The sequence below is a fragment of the Silurus meridionalis genome, chromosome 4 (genome assembly GCF_014805685.1).
Source record: "Silurus meridionalis isolate SWU-2019-XX chromosome 4, ASM1480568v1, whole genome shotgun sequence".
NCBI classification, from domain to species: Eukaryota; Metazoa; Chordata; class Actinopteri; order Siluriformes; family Siluridae; genus Silurus; species Silurus meridionalis.
This window is the reverse complement of record NC_060887.1, coordinates 16,949,810-16,974,607: the sequence shown is the minus strand read 5'-3', so window position 1 is coordinate 16,974,607 and position 24,798 is coordinate 16,949,810. Positions and strand designations below refer to the sequence as shown.

At 36.7% G+C, this 24,798-nt stretch overlaps 2 protein-coding genes across 3 annotated transcripts; both read left to right on the top strand.

Moving 5' to 3' along the window:
• Positions 1-12,872: 12,872 nt before the first annotated feature.
• Positions 12,873-18,184, top strand: LOC124383928 (steroid 21-hydroxylase). Of its 2 annotated transcripts, none has more exons than XM_046846314.1 (12): positions 12,873-13,047; positions 13,767-13,958; positions 14,062-14,151; positions 14,273-14,427; positions 14,817-14,912; positions 15,193-15,303; positions 15,406-15,492; positions 15,571-15,648; positions 16,026-16,139; positions 16,357-16,523; positions 17,373-17,476; positions 17,585-18,184. In XM_046846314.1, the coding sequence occupies exons 1-12, from the start codon at positions 12,918-12,920 to the stop codon at positions 17,824-17,826; spliced, it is 1,566 nt and encodes a 521-aa protein (XP_046702270.1). In that variant the 5' UTR covers positions 12,873-12,917; the 3' UTR covers positions 17,827-18,184. The 2 variants fall into 2 exon arrangements, with proteins under 2 accessions (XP_046702270.1, XP_046702271.1); XM_046846315.1 differs by having other exon boundaries at positions 17,566-17,807.
• A 1,977-nt stretch (positions 18,185-20,161) lies between these two features.
• Positions 20,162-24,305, top strand: LOC124384972. The gene is made up of 3 exons (XM_046848003.1): positions 20,162-20,316; positions 22,238-22,331; positions 22,755-24,305. Exons 1-3 carry the CDS (start codon positions 20,276-20,278, stop codon positions 23,277-23,279), a joined length of 660 nt encoding a protein of 219 aa, XP_046703959.1. The 5' UTR covers positions 20,162-20,275; the 3' UTR covers positions 23,280-24,305.
• Positions 24,306-24,798: the final 493 nt, after the last annotated feature.

Below are 24,798 nucleotides of genomic sequence, written 5' to 3'. Positions count from 1 at the left end.
GAAAGGAAGGTAAGGAGTGGAGTTCAGCAGATTGAGGAGAAGGCTGAGGGCTGAAGGGGAACAGTAACAAACCCAGGCTTTATGCATGAATATTATTTTAATCTCTGAAGGCCAGTCCAATGTAAGCAACCAGGGGGCTTTGGCCATCACTTCAGTCAAGGCTAAGTAAATGCCTGCCCTGTCTTTCTATCACCATTAAATTTCTCATTACTTTAGCACCAATACATGCAAACAGCATATATTTTCCGTTGTACAGAAGAAAGGTATCTTTTTATATGACTTTTTTTATGTGACTGTTGGCAAGCGATCAAAATGGCCTCCACAAATATTGTAACTTGGATAAGTATTTGAGCTTTTTGCTGAAATAAGAGGAATTAAAAGGGAACATTTTTATACATACATACATTTATACATACATGTGTACATAAACACAAAAAATGAAATGTTTTTTACATTGACATTTTTCTCCGCTTTGTTCTGAAGAACAGAGTATGTCGATATTTTCTCAGCAGTGAAACAAGCTCATGGAAGGTGGTAGATCAGTGGTTTAGGTGTTGGACTTTGGATCAGAAGGTAACAAGTTCAAATCCCACCTCCACCAAGCTGCCACTCCAGGGCCCTTAAGCAAGGCCCTTAACCCTCCCCTGCTCAGTTGTAAGTTGCTCTGGATAAAGGCGTTTGCCAAATGTAAATCAATGTAGATATCTAATTTTATAATAAAATGAAGGCTACATCAAGCTCTTGCATTTGCCCTACTGAAAAAGCTAAAGGTCTGCTCAGGCACACTGAGACACTAATGTGGGTTGAATGCAGCATCCGGTGAAGTAGGTTCGGGTAGGAATATTATTGCGAACAGACCACCCATCATGATACAGCTGGGGGTAGTGACAAGCCCTCTTTATATTCCAGAGGAAAGGTGAAAACTCTGCATGTCTTTTCTAGCAAGAGTGAGATGAGATTTATATTAAAAATGTTCTTTGCCAGTATGGATATTTGCTTGAATGCATGTTCATTTGCTGTGTTTAATATCTGCATCATTTAAATTTACATCATGTATCCCACAGAAGAATTAACAGCCATGTATTCAATGTGACCTTCCACAAATACTAAAGACCACTTACAAATGCCATATTATAACCATTTCCTTCTTATAAAACTTTAGAATATTTGTAATATATAATATATACTTTATAAATGTTCAGTTTCCTCATTCTAGGTAAACAAAGCAGAACAAGTCACATATTAACCGTAAATCAGCAGAGAGGCGGGGAAATATGGATGTTAGTTTAAAGTACATAGGTTTGGTTACCTCCTTCCTCAGGTAGCAGTGTACTTTGTGCAATCTTTCTCCCTTCTAGCTTCCTCAGTCAGTCCATTGGAGGTTCTCAAATCAGATGGATGAAGTCACTCAATAGCAGCTTAAATCAGCAGCTCAGGTGAGTTTTCATTAGAATACTATTGCTTATGAATACTTAAAGGTGATGATGCATTAATGTCGTTTTGCTTAATGGATTACATTTTTTTTTTTTAAACATATACAATGAATGAATGAATGAATTTATTAATGAAAATGTATAATACATACATGTCTCCCAGACATTCATCTAATTACTTTCCTGTGTTTTATTCTACTTGCTCAAAGTAAACTGGTGACAACCTACTTGACAAAACATGGTGTTTAATTTATGGATAACCTGGTAATATAACATTTATAAACTTAGTAGGTTTTGTTGGAGCATGTTAAACACCCATATATTGTCTTTATATTTTATAGGGAGTTAAATGTATAAGATAGAACTTGCACATTGAAATATTTCCAAAGATTAAATAAGGGTCAAGCCATCTCTTTTACATATATATATATATATATATATATATATATATATATATATATATATATTGAAAAATTTGTGTGTGTGTGTGTATATATATATATATTTTTTTTTTTTTTTTTTTTTTTCCTTGCTTGTGTGTTTAATGGTTTCTTTGTGTTTTTTAGGTAATACAGATTTGAGCAGTAATATCTCAACCAGTTCCAGGATTTAATTCTTCCAAATCTGTATAAACCTGTAGTGGTTATTCCTCTGTGTCTCCAGTCATTATGCTCATCTTTGTGGCTTTCCTCTCCTTACTATCACCTTTCTCTACTCTTCAAGCCTCAGTAGGCGAGAGAAAAAATTCCACAAAAACAGCACCTCATTCGATCACTACACTGAATATCAAGCAAAAACCACCAACCATTTCTCCTGCCCCAAAAATCAGTAATGTTGGTCAGATCCTGTTCTCTACAACACTGCCTCCTGCAACTTCTAGCATTAAGAAGAGTTCGAAAGACAAGCCTTCCTCAAGCATGCCCATCAAAGTTGTCATCGCTGATGGCTGCATTCAGAAGGAGGCTCAGAAAGACACAGTCAACAGCAGCAAAGGGCAGGACACAGAGCTGAGTCTGAAGCCAGGTTCCCCTCTAATAATGACGCACCACATCAGTCTTGTGCCAGGCTCTTGCACAGGAGGCTGTGAGACTGAGATGGCTGCACTAAAAGACCGAGTAGAGATCTTGGAAAAGGAAATGTCAGCACTGAAGAAAAAGTGTAAGATGTCTTAAATCCCTTGCGTCCATTGACAGTTTTTAACAGAATAAGTGCAGAAACATATTCCTGTGCAAAATAATACCACTTATCTGGTGGTCATTGTGCAAGCACAGTACACAATAATGGACTGATTGTACTATTAAAACAGCTCTAAGCCTTTATCATATGAACTCACTTCACCTGTCAGTAGTTTTAATGTTATGGCTGTTTGATTTGTCTACATTTTCCTAGTGGAAAAGCAGCACAGTTCTTAAAAATGGGTGATGAGGGAGATAAATACGCTCTTGACATGTATTATTTATATTATATTCTTAAATGTAATGGACTGTTTTAGTGTGACAGTGTCAAATATACCAATTTCTTGGTAGATATGGGTGATTGTTTAATGAATACTGCAGTCAGAATTACACTTTCCTATTGATAAACATTATGTTATGGCCTATTAGTTCACAGCATGAAGAAATGTAAGAGTGGTTTATTATTATTATTTTTTTAAATTATTTGTATTATTATTAATATTACATAATATAATGGTGTTTGTGCTAAGAAAAGGTTTGAGAATCTCACTTTAGTATGAAAATGGAATGATTGGAAATAGAAACGATTTTAATTCTGACCACAGAACTAACTAGAAACACAGGAAACTGCACGAAACACAAGCTGATTAGTAGCAATGTGCTGTTATACAGGAAATATATAGTAATTGAGTAAAATCCCCTGTGATCCTCGTGAAGTGCTTGGGATGAAGGTTCATTTATTGGTGAATTAAGTGGATACTGCCATTATATTGATGCTTGAATAAATCTGCTGCTTTCAAACCACAGAATGTTTGCCTATGTGTATAGGCACCCTCTGTTCTGGAGTACCGTGCCCAAATAACTGCAACAAGAATGGAAAGTGTGTCAACGGAAAATGTGTGTGTAAGGCTGGTTTCACTGGCACTGACTGCAGCAAAGGTGAGACACATGACTATTGAAAAGGTGTTTAGATTTTAAGAACTAATATAATTTCAATGGCAAATTCTTTTGGCTATTTTTGTTGATTTTTACAGGTGCTATCAAGGGATCTTCTGATGTCAAGCCAGTGGCATCATCCCAAGTACAATTAAAGGTAAATGAAACAATAATAAATACAAAGGACAAAGAGGAAAAGCAAAAGCATCAAGATCAACCAAGAGGTCCAGCAACCACAGAAAAGATTTCACTAAGCAAAGATTTGCCTCTGAATCATAATGTGACTCCAAGCACTGAGAAGAAATCTACTGGATTGTTAAAGGTTTTGATCACATTATCAAAAGGCACTGAACAGTTAACTAATGTACATGTTCAAACAAATTTAGATAAAGAGAAGTTGGCTTTGTCTAATGTGACTTCTACTGAAAATGAAAAAAACCCACCGCAGGACAGTGATATGAAAGTTCTTAAAGGTGGAACATCTGTGATTCAAAAGTTGGAAAAGCATTCAAATGCATCAGAAGAGTTAAAAGGAAGGGATAAAATACAACACAAAGGCCACGAAAAGAACATTTTGAAGAAGCATCCCGGTGTAACAATATCCACTGAGAAAGACAAAAAGCCACACAAGGAAAGTGTGACAGTCTTTAAAGAAGGATCATCTGAAAAGAAAATGGTGGAAAAACACTCAAATGTTACTTCTTCTATTGAAAATGAGAAAAAGCCAAGCCAGGGCAATAGCACACAACCAAAAGAAGGATCGATTAAAGGGAAAGTGGAAAAACTTTCTATTGTGGCCACTGAAAAAGACAAAAAGTTGCATATAAGCAACAACCTACCTAAGGACAGATCATCAGGAAAAAGAACAACAGACAATTTTCTGAATGTTACAGCTGCTATCAACAAAGACAAGAAGTTGCCTGAGGAGGGTGAGAGTAACAGAAAAGCAATACTTGGAAACAAAAAGGGGGAAACACATGTACATGTGACCACTTCCACGGAAAAGGACAAGAAACTAAACCAGGGCAATGTCACACCTCTTCAAGATGCATCAGGAAAGACAAAAATGGACAAGCATCTGAATGTAACAAATTTTACTGAACAAGACAGAAAGAACCAGACTAAAGAAAAAACCTCTGGAATGAGAAATGTTACAGCTTCCAGTGAGAAAAGGAAGACGTTAAAGCCAGGGAATGAGACAAAAGTTAAGATTATACAGGGGAAAAAACCAGAGCAGAAACATGCAAACATAACCGTGATTCCTGAAAAGGAGAGTAAGCTACACCAGGGCAATGATACAATTAATGAATCGCACAGAGTAACAATGTCCATTGAGAAGGACAAAAAGTTGCTTCAGAACAATGAGACAAAAGTTTTTAATGACGTGACAGACGAGAAGAAAAAAGTGGACAAACATCTGATTGTGTCTACTTTTATTGAAAAGGGCAAAAAGCTTCACAAGGGTAACGGCACACTTATTAGAAAAGGAACACCTCAAAAGGGAAAAGTGGACGATGTAAGTGAAAAAATTCCCAGCCAGAAAGGCAAGAAGTTTCTACAAGGTGATGAGACAACAGATGTCACACAGGGAATAGAAGAGAAAGCTGTAAATGCAACTAACGCCAGTGACAAAGACAAGAGTTTTCACCACAGTCTCAAAGAAGATGGATCTAGAAAGACTAAAGCAAACAGCGATTTGAAAAATATCACAATTTCTAAAGCTCATGTTAACAGGTCAAATAAATTCATAGATATTGGACCAGTTAAGGTTCAGAACATAACTGCCACAGGGTTTGTTATCACATGGGAAGCTCCTCAAGGATTATTTAGTACTTTCACAGTAACAAGGAGGGAAGTTTTGCCAGGAAGAAGTGATGAGGATGATGCAGATGAAGCTGAGAAAAGTCAAGAAGGTGATATTAAAGCGGATGAGTTATATAGTTCAAACAGAACCTCTTCGAAAGGATACACTGGAAAAGCTGATAAAAAGAGTGCAGAGAAGTTGTCACAGATTCTTGCTGGGGGTGCTCGCTCCTATCATTTTAAGAATCTCCGACCACAGAAAAGATACTCTGTGTCCTTGATTGGCTCTGGTCCTCATGTACGATCCAAAGTTCACCGTTTGTTTGTCTCCACAGGTAAATAATCATACTTTCACTTCTGCATAGAAATTAAGGCAATAACATGCTACTGAATGTAAACATCTCTTCAACTGACTTGAAAATAGTGTGTTTTAATGATTGTTCATCTGCAAAGTTTTTTGTACAAACAATGGAATCATTATTTTTATAATTCATTATTAATTCGAGTCTAACATTGTACTGTAGTGTCTTTAACACTATCGTTTATAGAATTTACAGAGAAATTAAACCTAAAACATATTAAGTGCAGCAATATACGTAAATGGCAATCGGATGGTAAGAGAATCATTTCATGTAAATGTAAACAGTCAACAACCTCTGATCTTTGATCTGTGACTGACATTTGCTAGCTGATACAAACCTTTAAGAGGACGAGCAGTTGGAAATTAGACATTTACAAATAGTACTTGGATTGTATGTTTCCTTTATACGTTTATATGAATATGTACAGTTATTCAAATGCTATAAAATTATCCAGATTCACCCTAATAAAAACTGTTAATTAATGAATTACTTTTTTATAATCAGTACCAAATAAATGTCATGCATGCTTAAAAATGAAAAGCACCTTATATTTCTCCCATGAATTGTAAAGATCTTCAGCCTGCTTTCCCATATCCTTTCCCAGGACCCGAACCACCGACAGAACTCCAAATCAGCAACATTACAGAAACATCGCTCGCCTTGTCTTGGACCAAACCTAAAAGCACAGTAACAGGATTCAAAGTGACATACACAAATTCTGCAAACGGTACTATAGAGGGCAATAACATTTACTGCATGTCCTGGTTATAAATGCTTTGATATGATTTGTGACATGGAGTATACTTTTACTTTTCAGGTGTGACAGGGTCCATGTCTGTTGACTCCCAGTTGTCCCATGTTCTTATTTCCAAGCTCTCTGTTGGTTCCCAGTATGACATTAGTGTCAGATCAGTTATGGGAACAGTAGAGAGTGAAGCGACAACAGCCTCAGTTGTTACAGGTATACAATATGTCAAGAACTTGCACGCTAGTGTTAGGAGGTCATTTGTAATGATCTGTTTCTCTTTCTAGTGCCTGATTCCCCCACTGAACTTCAGGCAGTGAATGTCACAGACAGTAAAGCACTGTTGGTATGGAAGCCTGCTCAAGCTAAAGTCGATCATTATATCCTCATTTATGGATCCACAAAATGTAAGACCAATTAATCTTTAGTGTTTTTAGCTGTCGGATGATGAGCGATATTATGTTGTTTTTAATCCTTATCCAATTTGTTGTGAAATTTAAGCTCCTAATGTGACAGTGACTGTGATGCTGTCGGGAACTTCTGTGGAGCACCAGCTGAGAGGTCTACACAGATCTACCCTCTATACAGTAAAAATCATGAGCCAACACCACAGTCTCCAGAGTAGTTCTGTTTCCACAACCTTTACAACAAAAAGTGGTATGTCAGAACAGCAAAATCATTAATCATCATCATTAATATAATTATATGTGTGTGTTCCTTCACAAACGTATTACGCGGCGGACCGAAAGTTTGTTTAGTGACTTGCACTTTAGCTCAGTGTCACTTTTGTTATTATTAATAAAATTGAAAACATACACAACAATGTCAGGGATGTAAAAGAAACTAGCTTTAGCACAGTGCCACTGTGGCTACTCACTCTGTACCAGAAATATGATTTGTATTGTGCTGAAATACAATTTGTAATGTGTTGTAAAACTCAGATTTTGTTTTGTGCATGCGTGAAATCACAGTCACTTCCTGCCAACGTTTTTATGACAGTGTAGCATGGACAGTCTATGGATTCTTTAGCATTTGCTGCAGGAATTTCTCAATTCCGCAGGAGTGAATAAATGAAGGAGGGAAGGAATGAAGACATTTGTTAATGTATGCTAAAATATGTACAACACTTATGTAGAACATATCTTTAGTAAATTAAATATTATATGTAAAACTAACACACACACACACACACACACACACACACACACACACACACACACACACACACACACACACACACACACATCTGTATCAACCAAATAGGGTCTAACAAATGTTAACTATTTCATTACATTTTTACATTTATTTACTTTTATTGAATTAATTAATTTGTGCCAATTTAATCGATTACTCAATTTAATCAATTAAAAAAAATCTATTGCATTAATTTGATTAATTCATTTGATTTTACTTTTATATATTTTATTTTCATCAAATATTATTTTATGTCTTATTTAACCAAGCAGGCATTTTATTTAAAACTGTTCTAAAAATGTAAACTGTTGATGTTCACAAATGTTAATAATAATAAACTGGTAATAAAAAATGACAAGCAATTTTATGTTTTGCATTTCTTCCCCCTAACTGTAAACAAAATTAAACGGAACCATGATTTACAGGTACGTACCGAACTGTGAATTTTGTGTACCTTTACACCCCTAACATATATATATTTAAGGCATGAATTATATGTACTAAGTGGGGAAACTGTAAAAATACTTCCTTTACTTTAAATTGCTTTGAAATTACTGTCTTCCATCCTCAGCGTTTTACTTGCCAGAATTGTGAGATACCATGTAATTGAATGTTTTCCAGGAGTAAAGCTCCAGGTAGTGACACCCAGTCAAGTCACCTGGAATTCAGCTTTGATTTCATGGAAGACAACTCATTTATCTTTCAGAAGCTATAGACTTACATACCAGATTGGAGAAGAGGTTAAGGTATGTATAGCCAAGCGGATACTTGACACCACTATGTGGTTTTAAAGCATTCCCATTCTAGATTTAGTCACCATTTGCTTCCGGGAAGTCTATTCACCAGGTTGTATAGTGAAGCTGTGGGGAATTAACCATTCAACCACAAGAGCATTAGTGAGGTGAAGAGGTCCGTGTTCCAGTTCATTACAAAGTTATTCAGTGGGATTTGTGTGGCCCACTCAAGTTCTTGCACAACAACTTTGGCAAATTATGTTTTCATGGACCTTACATTGTACACAAGGGCATTGTTATGCTCATACTCTTAAATACAGAGGGGGAAACTGTAGTGCTAGTGCATACTAAGATCTCATCATCAATTCAGTGCTTCCACTTTTGGTTTAAGGTTTAGGGATGGGTCACATATGGGTGTGATAACCAGGTGCCCACAGATTTTTTGGCCATGTGTACGAACATTATACTGCAAGTCTTCTATTCATACCTTTTCATTTTTTTTCGGTTTCTCCCGTTAGGGGTCACCATCATCTGTATTCATGATCCGCATGTTTGATTTGGCACATGTTTTTATGGCTTGGGACCGGCACTAAGAGTGCACTGGCTTGTGCAACCCTAATGGCTGGGGTTGGTTCCCTGACCATGAATCGAACCCCTGCCGCAGCATGCCTTATATGTATTTTTTTTTCGTTTTGTTTTCAATTAAAGTAGCTGATCACATTTTTGCTTGTTTTTCCCAGTAAATTTCCAATGATCAAATTAGCATTGTAATCTAATCAAATGATATAAAACTTTAATTCCTTACCTGAACAGGAGGTGATCCTTAACCCAACTGTGTCCCAATATGAAATAACTGACCTGGTGGCATCTTCTCACTACACTATAAAAGTAGATGGAGAAAGTGAGGGCCACTACATCAGTGTTGTTTCCTCTTCATTCACAACAGGTCAGCTGATTGGATGTTTTCTCTAAACTTTGGGTTTATAGCTCTTCTGCCACAGTGTCTAACCTCTTCTTTTCCATTCACAGCTCAACTGCCTTACCTATACCCAGCTGAATGCTCCCAGGTGCTGCTGAATGGCATGAAAAAGTCAGGAGAGGCTGAGATTTACCCTGAGGGTAAAGGTGGAACGGCAGTGCGCGTCTACTGTGATATGGAGACTGATGGAGGAGGCTGGACAGTAGGTTTGACTATGCAGATTTAATGCTTTGTTTGAGAATAATATTTCTTCCTCATCATCTTGTATGTTTCAAATACAAACATTTATTAAAAGAAACTTATTTACTAGGTATTCCAGAGGAGAGTTGATGGATCTACTGATTTCTTCAGGGAATGGAAAGATTATAGCAAGGGCTTTGGAGAGATGAGTGCAGAATTTTGGCTTGGTAAGCTCCTAGGGCTTATTTTGTATTATCTTCGTCTCTTAGCTCTTCTAACCATGGTTGTCCAATTTCAGGAAACGACATCCTTCATGCTCTGACTAGCATGAAACCAATGAGCCTCCGCATCGATTTGCGTTTAAGAAATGACACGGCTTACGCTCATTACTCCAACTTCTCTGTGGGGCCAGAGGTGGATCATTACACTATTGAAGTGTCTGGATACTCTGGCACAGCTGGTAAAAAGAGTGCTGACAATGAAATACACACATAAAAGTGTATTTTACATGTAGTGTAATTGTGTTTGCATTTGGTTGCAGGGGATTCGTTGAGATACCACAATGGTTGTCCTTTCTCAACAATAGACAAGGGACCCGGCAATAATAGTACCAATTGTGCAAAGAAGTACATGGGAGGCTGGTGGTATAAGAACTGCTACAAAGCCAATCTTAATGGTGTCTATGCAACCTATTCAAAGGACCAGGTAAATATTATTGGCTACTGCATTGTGTGAGCTATATTTAGGGTTAAAAAAATTGTCTGTGAATTTACAGTGTATTGTGTGTATTTATCAGGGAGTAGTGTGGATTGATTGGAAGGGCAAGGACATCTCCCTCCCATTTACCGAGATGAAGCTGCGTCCTGCCTCACCGAGCCATGTGACCCCGAACTCCCAAACCTAGAACATGTAGTGAAAAGTCGCTCCACGCAGATACACTGTACAACCTTCACATTCTACCCACACACTGTACATACATTTAGACAATACATAGCCACCTTTTGTTTTACAGTTACTGTGCCAAATTCTGTGATAAAGTTAAGACGAATCAAATTTTATATAAATAGTCAATCATCTATTGAACATTTAACTTTTTTAAACATTTCGTTTGAATTAGGTATGTCTCCAGGATACATATATATATGCCACAATATCTACTTTCATATTATTGTATATTATAAGGACTAGGCTCTTATCAAATATTTGGAGAGTTTGTTACACCGCTACTGAAATGAATGCACTGTTACATTTTGTTGGATGTAAAGGTTATACACTAACATTCTCTTCTGTTCCATTTTTTATAAAGAGGTTTTGTAGAAATAAAATGCAAATATCAGAAAAATTGGATTGTGAATGGGTTTTTGGTCCAACACCAACATATACAAATATAAATATAAATATAAATACAAACACAAACAAATAAACAAATAAATAAATAAATGAACAAATAAATAAATAAATACAAGATTGTAGACTGTAGACTGTATTTGAAGGAAGTTGTGCTTTATAGTAGGGATGCACCGAAATAAAAATTCTTGGCCGAAACCGAAAACCGAAAAAAGAGGAAAGCAAGGCCGAAAACCGAAAAAAACGAAACACCAAAAGAAATTATGGCAATTATTATTACCATTGCATTTATGGCTATGGCTGTGTACTAAACTTACTAAAATCAAGGCATTTCAATTGCATAAATTGATATTAAAGTTTCAAAAAATTAATTAATTACAAATTATGAAAATATTTATTTATAGCACATTGCAACAATGCACAGTATAAAATAAATTTAAATTTAGTCTTAAATGTTTAACTTAAATGCACTCGTGTACATTAAATAATAATGTACAGGCCCTCTGGCCTTCTGAAAGGTTGTGAAATTAAATATGTTCTTTCATAAAAACAAAGTGCATTCAGAACAAGTGCAACTGCTTAAAGATACAATACAACACTATCACTGGGAAACTTCCTGCCTTTTCAAAAACGTCCGCCACAGACGGAGTGCGCATGCTCGGAGGGGTTTTGCTTTTCTATGTGTTTGCGTTCCTCTGATATTCAGCATAGCGATCGGGATGTTTGGATTTCAGGGGATAAATTAAACCCGACGTGGAGAAAGTCTTTGCAGACGAAATTTCAGCGTCACATGTTTTGCAAATCGCTATCCGTGGGTCTTTCTCAGATATACTGAAATACGTCCACACCGCAGACATGTTGTTTTAGACATGCACGTGCAGGCCGCGGTTTCTGTTTGCGTCATCACAACACACTGTTTCAGCCGTGTTGTTTCGGTGATCAAAGTCTTTCGGTGGCCGAATATTCGCTGCATCCCTACTTTATAGGTTAGGGTTTAGATTTACAGAGTAGAAGGTCATTAAAAAAAGTAATCAAAACTCCCATGGTCCTTGAGCAAGACCCTTATCCTTCAACTGTATGTTTTTCTGCTGTGTCAATAGTAAAGTGTTTTAGATAAATACAAAGAGTTTAGTTTATGCTGTAATACTATTTATAGTAAATGTAATTTATTGGTAGAACATTATTATAAAGTCATATATATATATATATATATATATATATATATATATATATATATATATATATATATATATATATATATATATATATATATATATATATATATATATATATATATATATATATATATATATATATATATATATATATATATATATATATATATGTTCAAAAATACAGCATGAACGAATGGGGGGGTGAAATACTCACAGAGGCCCTATGTGTTCACTCAGCTGAACAATGAAGCCATTTTTCTACGTAGCAGTTTACTAAAATGCCACTTTGGCCAGTTTGGTTTAACAGCAACGATTTTAAACTCATTTTTTGGTTTGGCTACAAACAGTATTCCACATCCACAATGCGCACCTTTGATTCACCTTTTCCGACTGAATACTATGCGGCAGTGTAGTAATGATGAATATCTGCTGAATAACTGTTTTGATTTCATATAAATCACTTAATTTTTTTTGCCAGGATCTCCTGGGGTAATGTATCAAGGTAAAGATTTTTGACGTTAATATTATATACAAATATGAACAAAAACATAGTGTACTCTTTTTGCACTCTACTATTCATTCATACTTAGCAATTATTAAATTTGTGTGCACTGTAATATGCATCATTTAGCATTTAGTTTACTAGGTTTCAGATGAAGCAATAAAACTAATTATCCACATGTCTCATTCATCTTTACTTTGTGTGACACTGAGCTGAAGGTTAAACCAATATTTACCTCTCCTTGATTTAAAATGGGATGGACAGAACATCCTGATTGGTATAAAAGAAGGAAATGAATAAATGAGCAGAGTTATTTTAGACTGCAGACACAAAGACGTGAAGACGTCACTCCATGTATTCAATAGCAGTAACTGTAGGAGCAGCTGCATTGCTGTTTCTTCTCTTGGTGTTAGTCTGTCTTCTTGTAAGGCAATGCACTTTACAAAGTAATGAAGATGTCAAAAGAAGTGGTCAATCTAAAGGTAAGGACATTCTTTGGTTAAGTGCAAGTAGATTTTGCAGGTCATGTATGTTTGATGTAACAGGACTGTGAGAAAGGTAAAACAGGGTAAAACTATAGCATTCAGGCGGGCACTTGAATAAATTAAAAAGGAAAAAAATGGAAAATGAAGTTTTGTTTAGCATCGCATTTACAGTAAGCCAGTGTATAAACATCTTATATGTGCTCTCTGAAATAGAAAAGAAGTGCAAACTCAATTGATTAATAAACTAATTCAAGTCAGCTCTCAGAGAGTCAAGTTAAGGTTATAAAATGATTCAGTTTTCCTGTAGGCCATAGTTAATTTTGGTTTTTAATATTTAGACCCAGTAAATCTGACTCATTACAAAAAAGCAGCCTTACAGTATATTGATTAATGCATTAGATGTAATAAACCTTGTAGTTGCATTTAATATATCCTTCCTAATTTTTTTTTAAGGTTTAGCATCAGGGTCTGTCATGTCCAAGTAAATAAATAGTTTAATTTGTAGGGTTTTTTTTTTTACACATCAGTATCCAACTCTATGACTCTTTATTTCACTGACTTTTTCTTATACTGTTCGATCAATTTACATTAGCCCAGAGAATGAGTACCATAAAAAAGACACACAAATAAAAGTGCTTGATATCAAGAAGTCAAACTGCATTACATTTTTGATCATATGACCAGCACCAAGAATATTTTTTCTTTTTTTTCTCTAGCCACTATATCTAAACCTCTGCATTGCCTCTCCCTGCTTTTCCCTCGTTCCCTTGCTAACTCACTCCCTGGACCTACACCTCTTCCCTTTCTGGGAAACATGTTTGAGCTTAGCCAGGATCATTTGCCCATATACCTGACTAGACTTGCTCGTCAATATGGGAATATCTACCGTCTCAGCTGTGGAAGCACCAGTAAATAACAATTCCTTACTTTTATCATTTAATCTTTTAAGCCATATTACCTGAAGCAATCCAAAATCCGATGGTTATAATTATTTTTTTATCTTTTGTGTAGCTATGGTGTTTCTAAACAGTAGTGAATTAATTCGTGAGGCTCTGGTCAAAAAATGGTCAGACTTTGCAGGAAGGCCACATTCATACACAGGTAATGTTTTATATACTCCATGTTTAAATGAATATACTATACATTTACTATATTCTCTGCTAAACTGTATAAAAGCATGCTCCTTCTTTACTGTCTGTTTCTTTATCCACTCTTCTATCAGCTGATAAAGTGTCAGGTGGGGGCTTCTCCATCTCTCTGGGGGATTACAGCGAGGAGTGGAAGTCCCACAGACGCATGGCCCACGGTGCTTTGCAGCGTTGTGTTGCTGAGTCTCTTCACTGTCTGATAGAAAAGCAAATGTTGAACCTCAGACAGGTACAGAATGCAACTGGGTTTGTGTGGCTTTCAATTACCTTTAGATATTAGAGTACAATAGAGTACAATATAATCTTTGTGATCTTCTTATGTTAGATATGATATCTATACCCCTGTTTAAATTACATAAAATTCACCAAATTATGTAAAAAAATATATATATAATAAAAAAACCTGTAATAATAATAATAATAATAATAATAAAAATATAAAAATGTATATATATAAAATTTATTTTATTTTATATATATATATATATATATATATATATATATATATATATATATATATATATTTCCACTTTAATACGATTTGTAAAAAATAAGGCCCTGGTTGTAGTTGTAAACAGTCATGCAAGTCAATAAATGCAATTTTTCACTTTTTATCAGGTTTTACTGGACTATAATAGCAAACCTGTGGACCTGTCTGAAGACTTCACTGTAGCAACCAGCAATATCATTACAATGCTGGCGTTTGGAAAATCAGTTAGTCTCATTGCATGGCCTATCATCCTATAACACACACTTACATATTCAAATTTAACAACAGCCTAAATGAGGGAGGTGTTAACTCAGTGGTAGAGGTATTGGACCTTGGATCGAAAGGTCACAGGTTCAAATCCCACCAACACTGAGCTGCCACTGCTAGGCCCTTGAGCAAGGCCCTTAACCCTCTGCTGCTCAGTTGTAAGTCGCTCTGGATAAGGGCGTCTGCCAAATACCATAAATATCAGTCCTAATCCATCAGTCTTTTTCTTCTCCTTAGTATGAGAAGAGCTCAGTACATCTTCAGGAGATGCACAGCTGCCTGAATAGGATCGTGTCTCTGTGGGGATCACCATGTATCTCAGCTCTGGATTCATTCCCTCTGCTCAGAGTAACACACAATTGCTCAGGGAATCTTAAAATACATTAATGTTGTTTTTCCCCCATGCGGTCTGCTATTATTCTGATCTTTTTCACAATTCAATTCTTCTAGAAGTTGCCAAATGCTCCCTTTACTCGTTTAATGAGAGAGGTAGCTAAAAGAGATGAGCTCATTGGAGGCCACTTAGATGAGCTTAAGGTAAAAAATAAATAAATAAATAAAAAATGCAGACCATGCAGTGAATATCATATTCTTACATCTTATTTATGTATCCAGCGAAAGAAAGATAGTAAAGACTTTGCTGCACCCCTTCTTCAGTTCCTTCAATCACCAGAAGGAAGAGAACCCAAGATGGTAAGCAAGTATGAAAGTAATAAATATTATATTACAGGATATCAGCATGACATCGTCATTTACTGATTGTCACTTCATTAGTCCGAGTTACCCAGCTGTTCATAAACATTCTTCAACAGTCTAAGAAATAAGTCCAGAGTGCATACTATGGCACTCAGCATTCTAAATCATCCCAAAAGTTTTCAATAGGGTTAGGATCTTCCACTCCCAGTCATGTAAACCATATCTTAATGGAGCTTGCATTGTGCACAGTGGAATTGTCATTGCTTTATTATTTTAAAAATAGGCAACGTTAAAGATCAGTTTTTCAGGGACTTTGATGTGTATTTCCTAATATTTCAAGTTTGTCCTTTTTCTGTCCATTTCCCATCCTACAGACTTTGACAGACAGCCATATACATATGACTACAGTGGATTTGCTCATAGGGGGAACAGAGACGACTGCTGCCTGGCTCAACTGGACCATTGCTTTCCTCTTACACAGGCCAGAGGTTATAATACAAAAGACTGGAAGAATTTTTGTCACTCCATGGCACCTACAGGGTTTAAATGATTGCTATTCTTATATTTCCCAGTCAAATTATTCCCTTTATCCCAGTGATCAGTGAGGTCTAATATACAAAAAACAAAAACAGAAAACATTCTCTACATGCTGCTGTCTGTGCCTTTTCTCTTATTCTCTCAGTTTGCTTTTGATTTTTACTAAAGGTACAGACTAAAGTGTACGAGGAGCTTAACAGCGTACTGAAGGGTCAGTATCCTCGCTACAGCGACAGACATAGGCTGCCCTATCTGTGTGCAGTAATTAATGAGGTGTTGAGACTGAGACCTGTGGCTCCACTTGCTGTACCTCACAGAGCCATAAGGGACAGCAGGTAACTGCAGCAGATATACAAACCATCAGAACACACTGACTGAGGATTTAAATACAGATGAAGTATATGATTTTCATTAGAGAATGTCACAGTGGCATAGAAGTAGCAATGCAGTCTTGGGATACTTTGTTTTGCCGGTTATTGCATGCTTTTTCTTGTCACATATATGCAGAGAAAGATTATTGAATGCTCAACTAAAATGTGTGCAAACACTCATAAAAAGATACTAACAGATAGTAACAAATAAGTAGAATATTTGTTGCACTTGGGTGGACAAGACTATTTATTGTATACGTATAGGCAATTAAAAACAGTATAACTCACTTTACTTACACTACATGGCCTAAAATAGGTGGAAACCTGACCAGCATATTTCCCCAAACTGTTTACACACATAATTCATAATTGTATTTGTATGTCTTTGTCACTGTCGCTTAAAAATCTCACTGAAACTATAGGATTTAGCCCAAACATGACAGCTTTACACTGTCACTGTCCATGAAGACATAGTTTACCAAGGCTGGAGTGGAAGAGCTACAGTAACCTACTGAGTCAGGTGTCCACATGTTTCATAAAGGGAAATTTAAAAAGGACTGTTAACAGGGCAATAGGTGCTAGCAGACAAACATAATACAATCAGTGAAAATAAGTTTTGTTAGTTTATCTATCTATTTTGAGTTTTGAAGTCTAAAGAACTTTACTAGGACTTTATATGACACCTGTGCCTCATAGCATGAAACTCAATTCTAGCCTTAAGCAGTATAATACATTTGAGAAATACTGTACATATGCTTGCAGTGTTGCACAGGTGTCTTAATGAACATTAATGAAGCATGATTTCTCCTTCAGCATTGCAGGATATTTTATCCCCAAAAACACCATTGTTATTCCCAATTTATTCGGAGCTCATCATGATCCGGAGGTTTGGCCTGACCCATACAACTTCAAACCAGGTAAATTAACAAATATTCTCCTATTATATGACATACCTCAAGAAATACATAAATCAGGAGTTAATAATGTTCTTGTTATAATGTTATAGGGCATGTTCTTCATTTCAGAGCGCTTTTTGGAGGGAGACGGGCGATGTCTTCGGGCTCTAATGCCGTTTGGTGGGGGTGCTCGGCTATGCCTCGGGGAGTCCGTAGCTAAAATGGAGATGTTTCTCTTTACTGGTTATCTGCTACGGGACTTTCAGTTTCTTCCTGCCAGCACTGAGGAGCCCCTGCCTGACCTGCGTGGTGTGGCCAGCGTGGTCCTAAAAGCCAAGCCCTACAAAGTTATAGCCTGTCCTAGAGCTTAATATATTACTGTAGTCAATCATTTTTTTTGAAAGGATTTGTGTAGCTCAAATAAGCTTATAATGTAGGATAGAATGTGTTTGTGATTATTGCATTAACTTTTTCAAACAGATCTAATGCTTTCTTTTTTCTTGATAAATCACATTCTTCAAGGGACGTGCATGACATGATTTTCTGCTAAAACCTGTGTTGTTAGTGTTTGTGTAAATAGTTTGTGTTAATCTTGTATTTTCTCTTATACAAGAAAACTTTAGAGCCAGTGCGAAATGGTAGTGTATACAACATGTTACTCAGCAATATGTAAAGAATGACAGAGGCATATCCAATGTTCAAATAAAGATTCTGTCTATACACTTGAAACTTCCAATAACTTTTCTTTTTTTCTTTTAGAGAGCCAAAAGGTATCAGGGGCACGAGGTCACTGTCAACAAATTAGTTTAACAAAGCTCTCCGCATTTCTATAATAGTATTGAATCTTCACAAATATATGCCAGTAAGCTTTCAGCAGGCACTGGGCAATTATCGCACACTTGAATGGTATGTGCCTGAATCTACCCTCTACCAAAGATGCCCAAACTAGGACCCTTGGCCCACCATGCTATATATGAGAAGAAGAAGAGGGAGAAAATTGCCGAAAAGAACTATGGACTATATATATTAGACTATACGTTTCACTGTAGGTGTGTCTATATATATTTTCCTCACTGTATATATATATATATATATATACAGTGAGGAAAATAAGTATTTTAACACCCTGCTATTTTGCAAGTTCTCCCCCTTAGAAATCATGGAGGGGTCTGAAATTGTCATCGTAGGTGCATGTCCACTGTGAGAGACATAAGGTTACTGTTGGTAATACACTAAGACGTCATGGTTTGAAATCATGCATGGCACGGAAGGTTCCCCTGCTTTTACCAGCACATGTCCCGGCACGTCTTAAGTTTGCCAATGACCATTTGGATGATCCAGAGGAGTCATGGGAGAAAGTCATGTGGTCAGATGAGACCAAAATAAAACTTTTGGGTCATAATTCCACTAAACGTGTTTGGAGGAAGAAGAATGATGAGTACCATCCCAAGAACACCATCCCTACTGTGAAGCATGGGGGTGGTAGCATCATGCTTTGGGGGTGTTTTTCTGCACATGGGACAGGGCGACTGCACTGTATTAAGGAGAGGATGACCGGGGCCATGTATTGCGAGATTTTGGGGAACAACCTCCTTCCCTCAGTTAGAGCATTGAAGATAGGTCGAGGCTGGGTCTTCCAACATGACAATGACCCGAAGCACACAGCCAGGATAACCAAGGAGTGGCTCTGTAAGAAGCATATCAAGGTTCTGGCATGACTTAGCCAGTCTCCAGACCTAAACCCAATAGAGAATCTTTGGAGGGAGCTCAAACTCCGTGTTTCTCAGCGACAGGCCAGAAATCTGACTGATCTAGAGAAGATCTGTGTGGAGGAGTGGGCCAAAATCCCTCCTGCAGTGTGTGCAAACCTGGTGAAAAACTACAGGAAACGTTTGACCTCTGTAATTGCAAACAAAGGCTACTGTACCAAATATTAACATTGACTTTCTCAGGTGTTCAAATACTTATTTGCAGCTGTATCATACAAATAAATAGTTAAAAAATCATACATTGTGATTTCTGGATTTTTTTGCAGTGGACATGCACCTACGATGACAATTTCAGACCCCTCCATGATTTCTAAGTGGATGAACTTGCAAAATAGCAGGGTGTTCAAATACTAATTTTCCTCACTGTATATATACCACACCCATCTCTTAATAGAGTGATATTAACAAGTCAAACACTGATTGGTATCTTTTAAAATTGTCATGAGCACAAAACCTTTGTTTCAACTACTTGAAAAAATAAAATAAAATCACACAAATAACTGAAAATAAGGCCATGGTTGTTGAGGCAAATTAGCATAGGGAGTTTCTTCCATATTCTATGTTGGTGATAAGTAGAGACAAATAAAGCGGCAATCAAAAAAAGGTTTCAAACATACCCTGATTGGTGGCTTGATGTGTGCTTGTGTGTTTGTGTGATTGTTTTTATACATTTCATAAAATAAAATAAAAAAACCCGACTGATTCTGTAAAATGTAGTTGAGTAAAAAGTAAGATATTTGACTTTAAAATGTAGTAAAATTAAGTAAATATGAGTGTGTGTGTGTGTGTGTGTGTGTGTGTGTGTGCTAAGCTAAATTAATCTTTTAATGTTCGTTTTTGGTTTCGTCGAATTTTTTTTTAGAGATCCACCAAATGTGTAATGTGACTCCCCGCCACAGAGGGCAGTATAACCCACATACGACATCTGCTTCTTCTGCACAGTGTGTAATGTATTATTAGAGTGATGGCTTACACAAATGACAGTTCTAATAGAAGTTATTAAAAAATGTAAAATGATAAAACTGTGTTTCTGTACTTTATGTAGTGCACTATGAACACTACAGAAAACCATTTGGGATTGAACCATTATCCGTAAGTAGAGGACTGACTGTTTTTCTGTATAACTTATTACAAGTCGTGGCTAGGCATAAAATATAACGTGTTTTATTAAACGTTAATACATAAAGAACCAGTTGGCCATAGATACTGTACCTTCAGTGTAAGATGTAGTGAGAGGACAGAACACAATCTCACACTAAAGGCTCATGTCTGTATACTTCTAGTCTGCAAATAGTTTACATGTTCTCCACTTCTTTTTGCAGGGGTTTTTTGGTTTATTTTCAAAGATTTGTATCCCAAACATCCATGTTGTGGTTTGTTTTAACAAGAGAATACACACGCTCACAGAGAAAATAATGTAACCTTCCAGCCTGCTATATACCATACTGTACATACTGTACACACACACACACACACACACACACACACACACACACACACAACCCCCTCTTTCGATGAATCAATTTCAAAGTTAAAATGAATTGATAAAGTTTTTTATTTAATCAGATGTTTTGCTTATTATAACTAAAATCCTGAATCAGTGTATTTATGTATAAAAGTGTACTTTAAAAAATGCAAAAGCCATATATTGAGTTTAATTTTTAATTTTGACATTTTAAAGTTTATAGTCGTTGCCTGTTGAGGAGCGCGTGGGGGATTTCTCCTTCAAACTAATTCACTCGTGCATTTGCGTATGCAAGATAAAGCAATTTTTGTAAATCGACATTTTGCAGATTGCAAAAAATTCTATATAAATTCAATACAACATTGTTTTGACAATTTTTGTTTAAATATACACAAGCATTTGTGAAGAGATAAGCGTCTAGAATATATAATTAATTAAATTTGTATAATAAATGATATATGCATAAATTAAATATACAAACACTGAAAACAATCCATCACTATGTCGCGAGCGAGCTGATTGTGCTGATTGATGCTCGCGAGTCACGAGTTTACACAATAGCACTTCATTAAACTGTACCATTTTCACATGAGGAGGATTATAGAGTTTTTGCTTAACGTGCTGATTTTTTGCCTTCATCCGTGGCACCACTGTGTTTTCTCTTCATGTGCTCATGCATCACTGTGGTACTTCTATGCTTTGGGTGACTTGGGACGCACACTTTTTCCTGCCGTCGGTTAACTCTGTTCTCTCCGCCATTTCACAAGCGCCTGTGATATGTTGCCAATTTGACCAAGACGTGATGGTTGGTGTCAGATGAGTTGGTTTGATTGTTTGTGTAATTGCTGATCTCCTTATTTTCGCAATCACAGTCTCTAGACTTTACTTATCCAGTAAACAGCGCTTGATAGAAATCAACAAAAAACAGTTTTCAGACTGTTTCAAGCCGACCGACTGCTTACAGTAACTTCAAAACAACTCTGTGTAACTGTGGTGAACAGAAAAGCATCTCATGATGCACAACACCTCAAATAATGATGTGGAAGACCTACAACCCTAGAAGAACACATCGACTTCCTCTACCATCAGCCAAGAGCATATAGCCGATGCTGCAGTGTGCATATACTCACAAAACTAAAGAGCTGAAAACTGCAAAATCGAAGCCTGGTCTAATTTTGCTTGATTGCTGCTGAGGCAAACAGATGGTAGTTCAGAATGTGGTGCCAACTGCCATGGACCCAATCTGTATTGTGCCAATGGTCCAGGCTAATGGAGGTGGTGGGAGAACGTTTTTTTGACACACTTTAGGCCCATTATTTAAAAATGAAAATAAATGTAAAAATCATGCCACAGCTTATTTAAATATTGTTATTGATCATATAGATCCATATATGGCATTGAGTGTGTATCTCTATGTAAAAAATTTCATTCTGTGTGTGTGTTTGTGTGTGTGTGTGTGTGTGTGTGTGTGTGTGTGTGCGTGTGTGTGTGTGAGAGATAATATATATTTTTGTTTACCAACACCACATTTTATCTACTACTCCTCAGGGCATTGATGGACATTGTAAACGCATTGATCCCTGTGTCTTCACACATCATTCTGTTGCTCTCAGCTCTATCTGCTGCTCTTCACCTGTTCAGGGTATGATAAAGAAATTATATTCAGCTACTCAGTGCACTAACTGCTTCCAAGTTTGACCTTTAACTCAGAAGTAAGTTCAAGACGTAAGTGTTCAGGATACAGGACACAGAAATTTGCTCTTTGTTCCTTACTGAGTGACCACAGAGGTACAAGAAAAAGAAATATCTAGATTATATATAGATGTAATTGTTGATTTTTTTTTCTAGAGGGTCGATTGCAGATGTTTTTAAATACACTAAAATGTTTTAGTTGTAAAGTAAATTAAAATTGAAATTATTAGTGTTTGCAAAAACAACGTAACAAGTAGCATAAAATGAGTCAGTATCAGGATATCATTTAAAGGCTGAAATGGTAAATTGGCTTTTTAATTTTTTCACAATCATATAAAAGAATATGTACAATCTACTCTCTATCTCTCTGCAGGACCACCGAGCTCCATCAGTGGGTTTTTTCTTCATTGCGAGTTCTTCATTTCTGGCTATTATCCCTCTACCCCAAACTCTGTCTCAGGTTCAGAGAGATCTAGAATGGGCAGGGGAGATACTGGGCCCATCTCTGTCTGCCTTTGGCTTTTTATGGCTCAGTGAAGATCGCTGGACCGCCCACGTACTCCTGATAGGTTCAGCGCTTTTGCCGATGCTCTCCGATTGGCTGTCAGAGGACAGCTTGGTGATCATGACACGCTGTGCGTCCTTATCAGCACTCTCATGTGCTCTGACAGTGTGTCTGTTTGCTGCCAGTGGAACTGGTGTGGTGAGCAGCGTGGCCCTCAGTCTTCCTGCTCTTGTGGCCCCTAAGGTTAGAGCCAGCAGTGTGGTCACTCTGATGTCTTCACAGGGTGCCAGAGGGCTGCTGGATTGGAGCCTGAAAGTCATCATGGCTGTAGGGTGCTGGATAACAAAGAGAGCTTTAGATACATTACTTCAGGACTTAAAGGCCTGGGACTGATCCTTGAGAGTTACCACAGACAGAAGAATGCTACTTAAAAGTGATTTTCTTTTACTTTACGGTGAGACTCCACAGTGTGGTGCTGTTGCTTTATACCTCACAGGAAACAACGCGTTTGCTGGCCAGCAGCAGTGAGGTGATGACAGAAATGTGCTTCTTGCATTGCCTACTTTAAACTTACAATGCAGTGAGAGCAAAGTTTGTCACATGGCACCTCTTTCATAAAATGCTTATATTGTATTCAGATGTTTTAAGATACCATTTAGTCATATTAAGTCTGGATTAAGAAGTATTTAAATAACTGCAAATAATCGATGATACATTTACAAGTCATTCTCACATTTTTTCATTACACTTTTAAGTGCCTTAATGTAAGCATTTAAACCTTTTCATCAGTCACTGTTATCTATGGCAGTATCTCAAATTAGGACTAATGTGTTAGTATAGTATATGTGACTGAGAATAAATAGTGTACACATTGCCTTTTGGGATTGTTCTAGAAAGCAGAATGACTTCTATTCAGCTCTGCAAGGTTCTTCAGCACAACAGCTTCCATTACACGAAAAGAAATCATCTGACTATCTATCAGTAACTTTCAGCCAATTTAGAGAAGAAAAAATAATCCTACGTGTTTTGCAAGAAAACACTTCTCTCACTGTATTATAATACCCAACTCTTTAACTAGCCAATGATTATTCTATCACAGTCTTTCGCTCTCTGGTTGGCTGCGCTCCCAGTCTGTCATTCTGTAGTATCACTTCTTTCATGCCTGATAACTTGATGTGTCCCAGCTGACGTCCATATACTAATTTTCCGCTAATCGTGACCCTCTATCGAAGTACTGTCACAAGAGTGTCAAAATTATTCCTAACAAAAGATAAAGCATGTATTGTAGCTGTAAGTAAAAAAGTAGAAGACCTGATCTGGAATTTGTGTTGACAGTTTACCAGTCTTGAGGAATCCTCATATAATATTATGTAATATTTTTTTATCACATTATGAATAAATAAATTCTTTCCGTCTCTATCTGCATGTGCTTTTCTTAGTCACATTGTTGTCTATATAGAGATACATACAATAAAAGAAAGATTCCGGGTAAAGAATTGTTAACCTTACAGGATGGCACTTAAACAGCTGTTCTTTAAGCACTCTTAGTTAAGTCCAGGTAAATGCCTCGACACAATGAATGGCTTCATTTACACATCTTACACAATCCAGTGTGCTAAATTGTACAGGCTCATGTTATGGTTAGTGACAGAAAGTCATTATAAAATGTTTTTTTTTTTATCGATCTCTTTTTTTGTTCCCCAGAGTACATTTATTTTTAGAACTCTAAATTTAGCTGGCACATGTTCAGGATTAGGTGAAGTTGAGTAAATGTTCTGCAGTGTCTGGGGTATTACTGAGAGATTAAACAGAGAACACAGATAGAGGAGGACCACCTGGAGCACTAATGAGGGACAGTGTAACGTCAGCGCACAGAGCGTGACACCAGCCTCATCTGGTTAAAGTCAGTGTA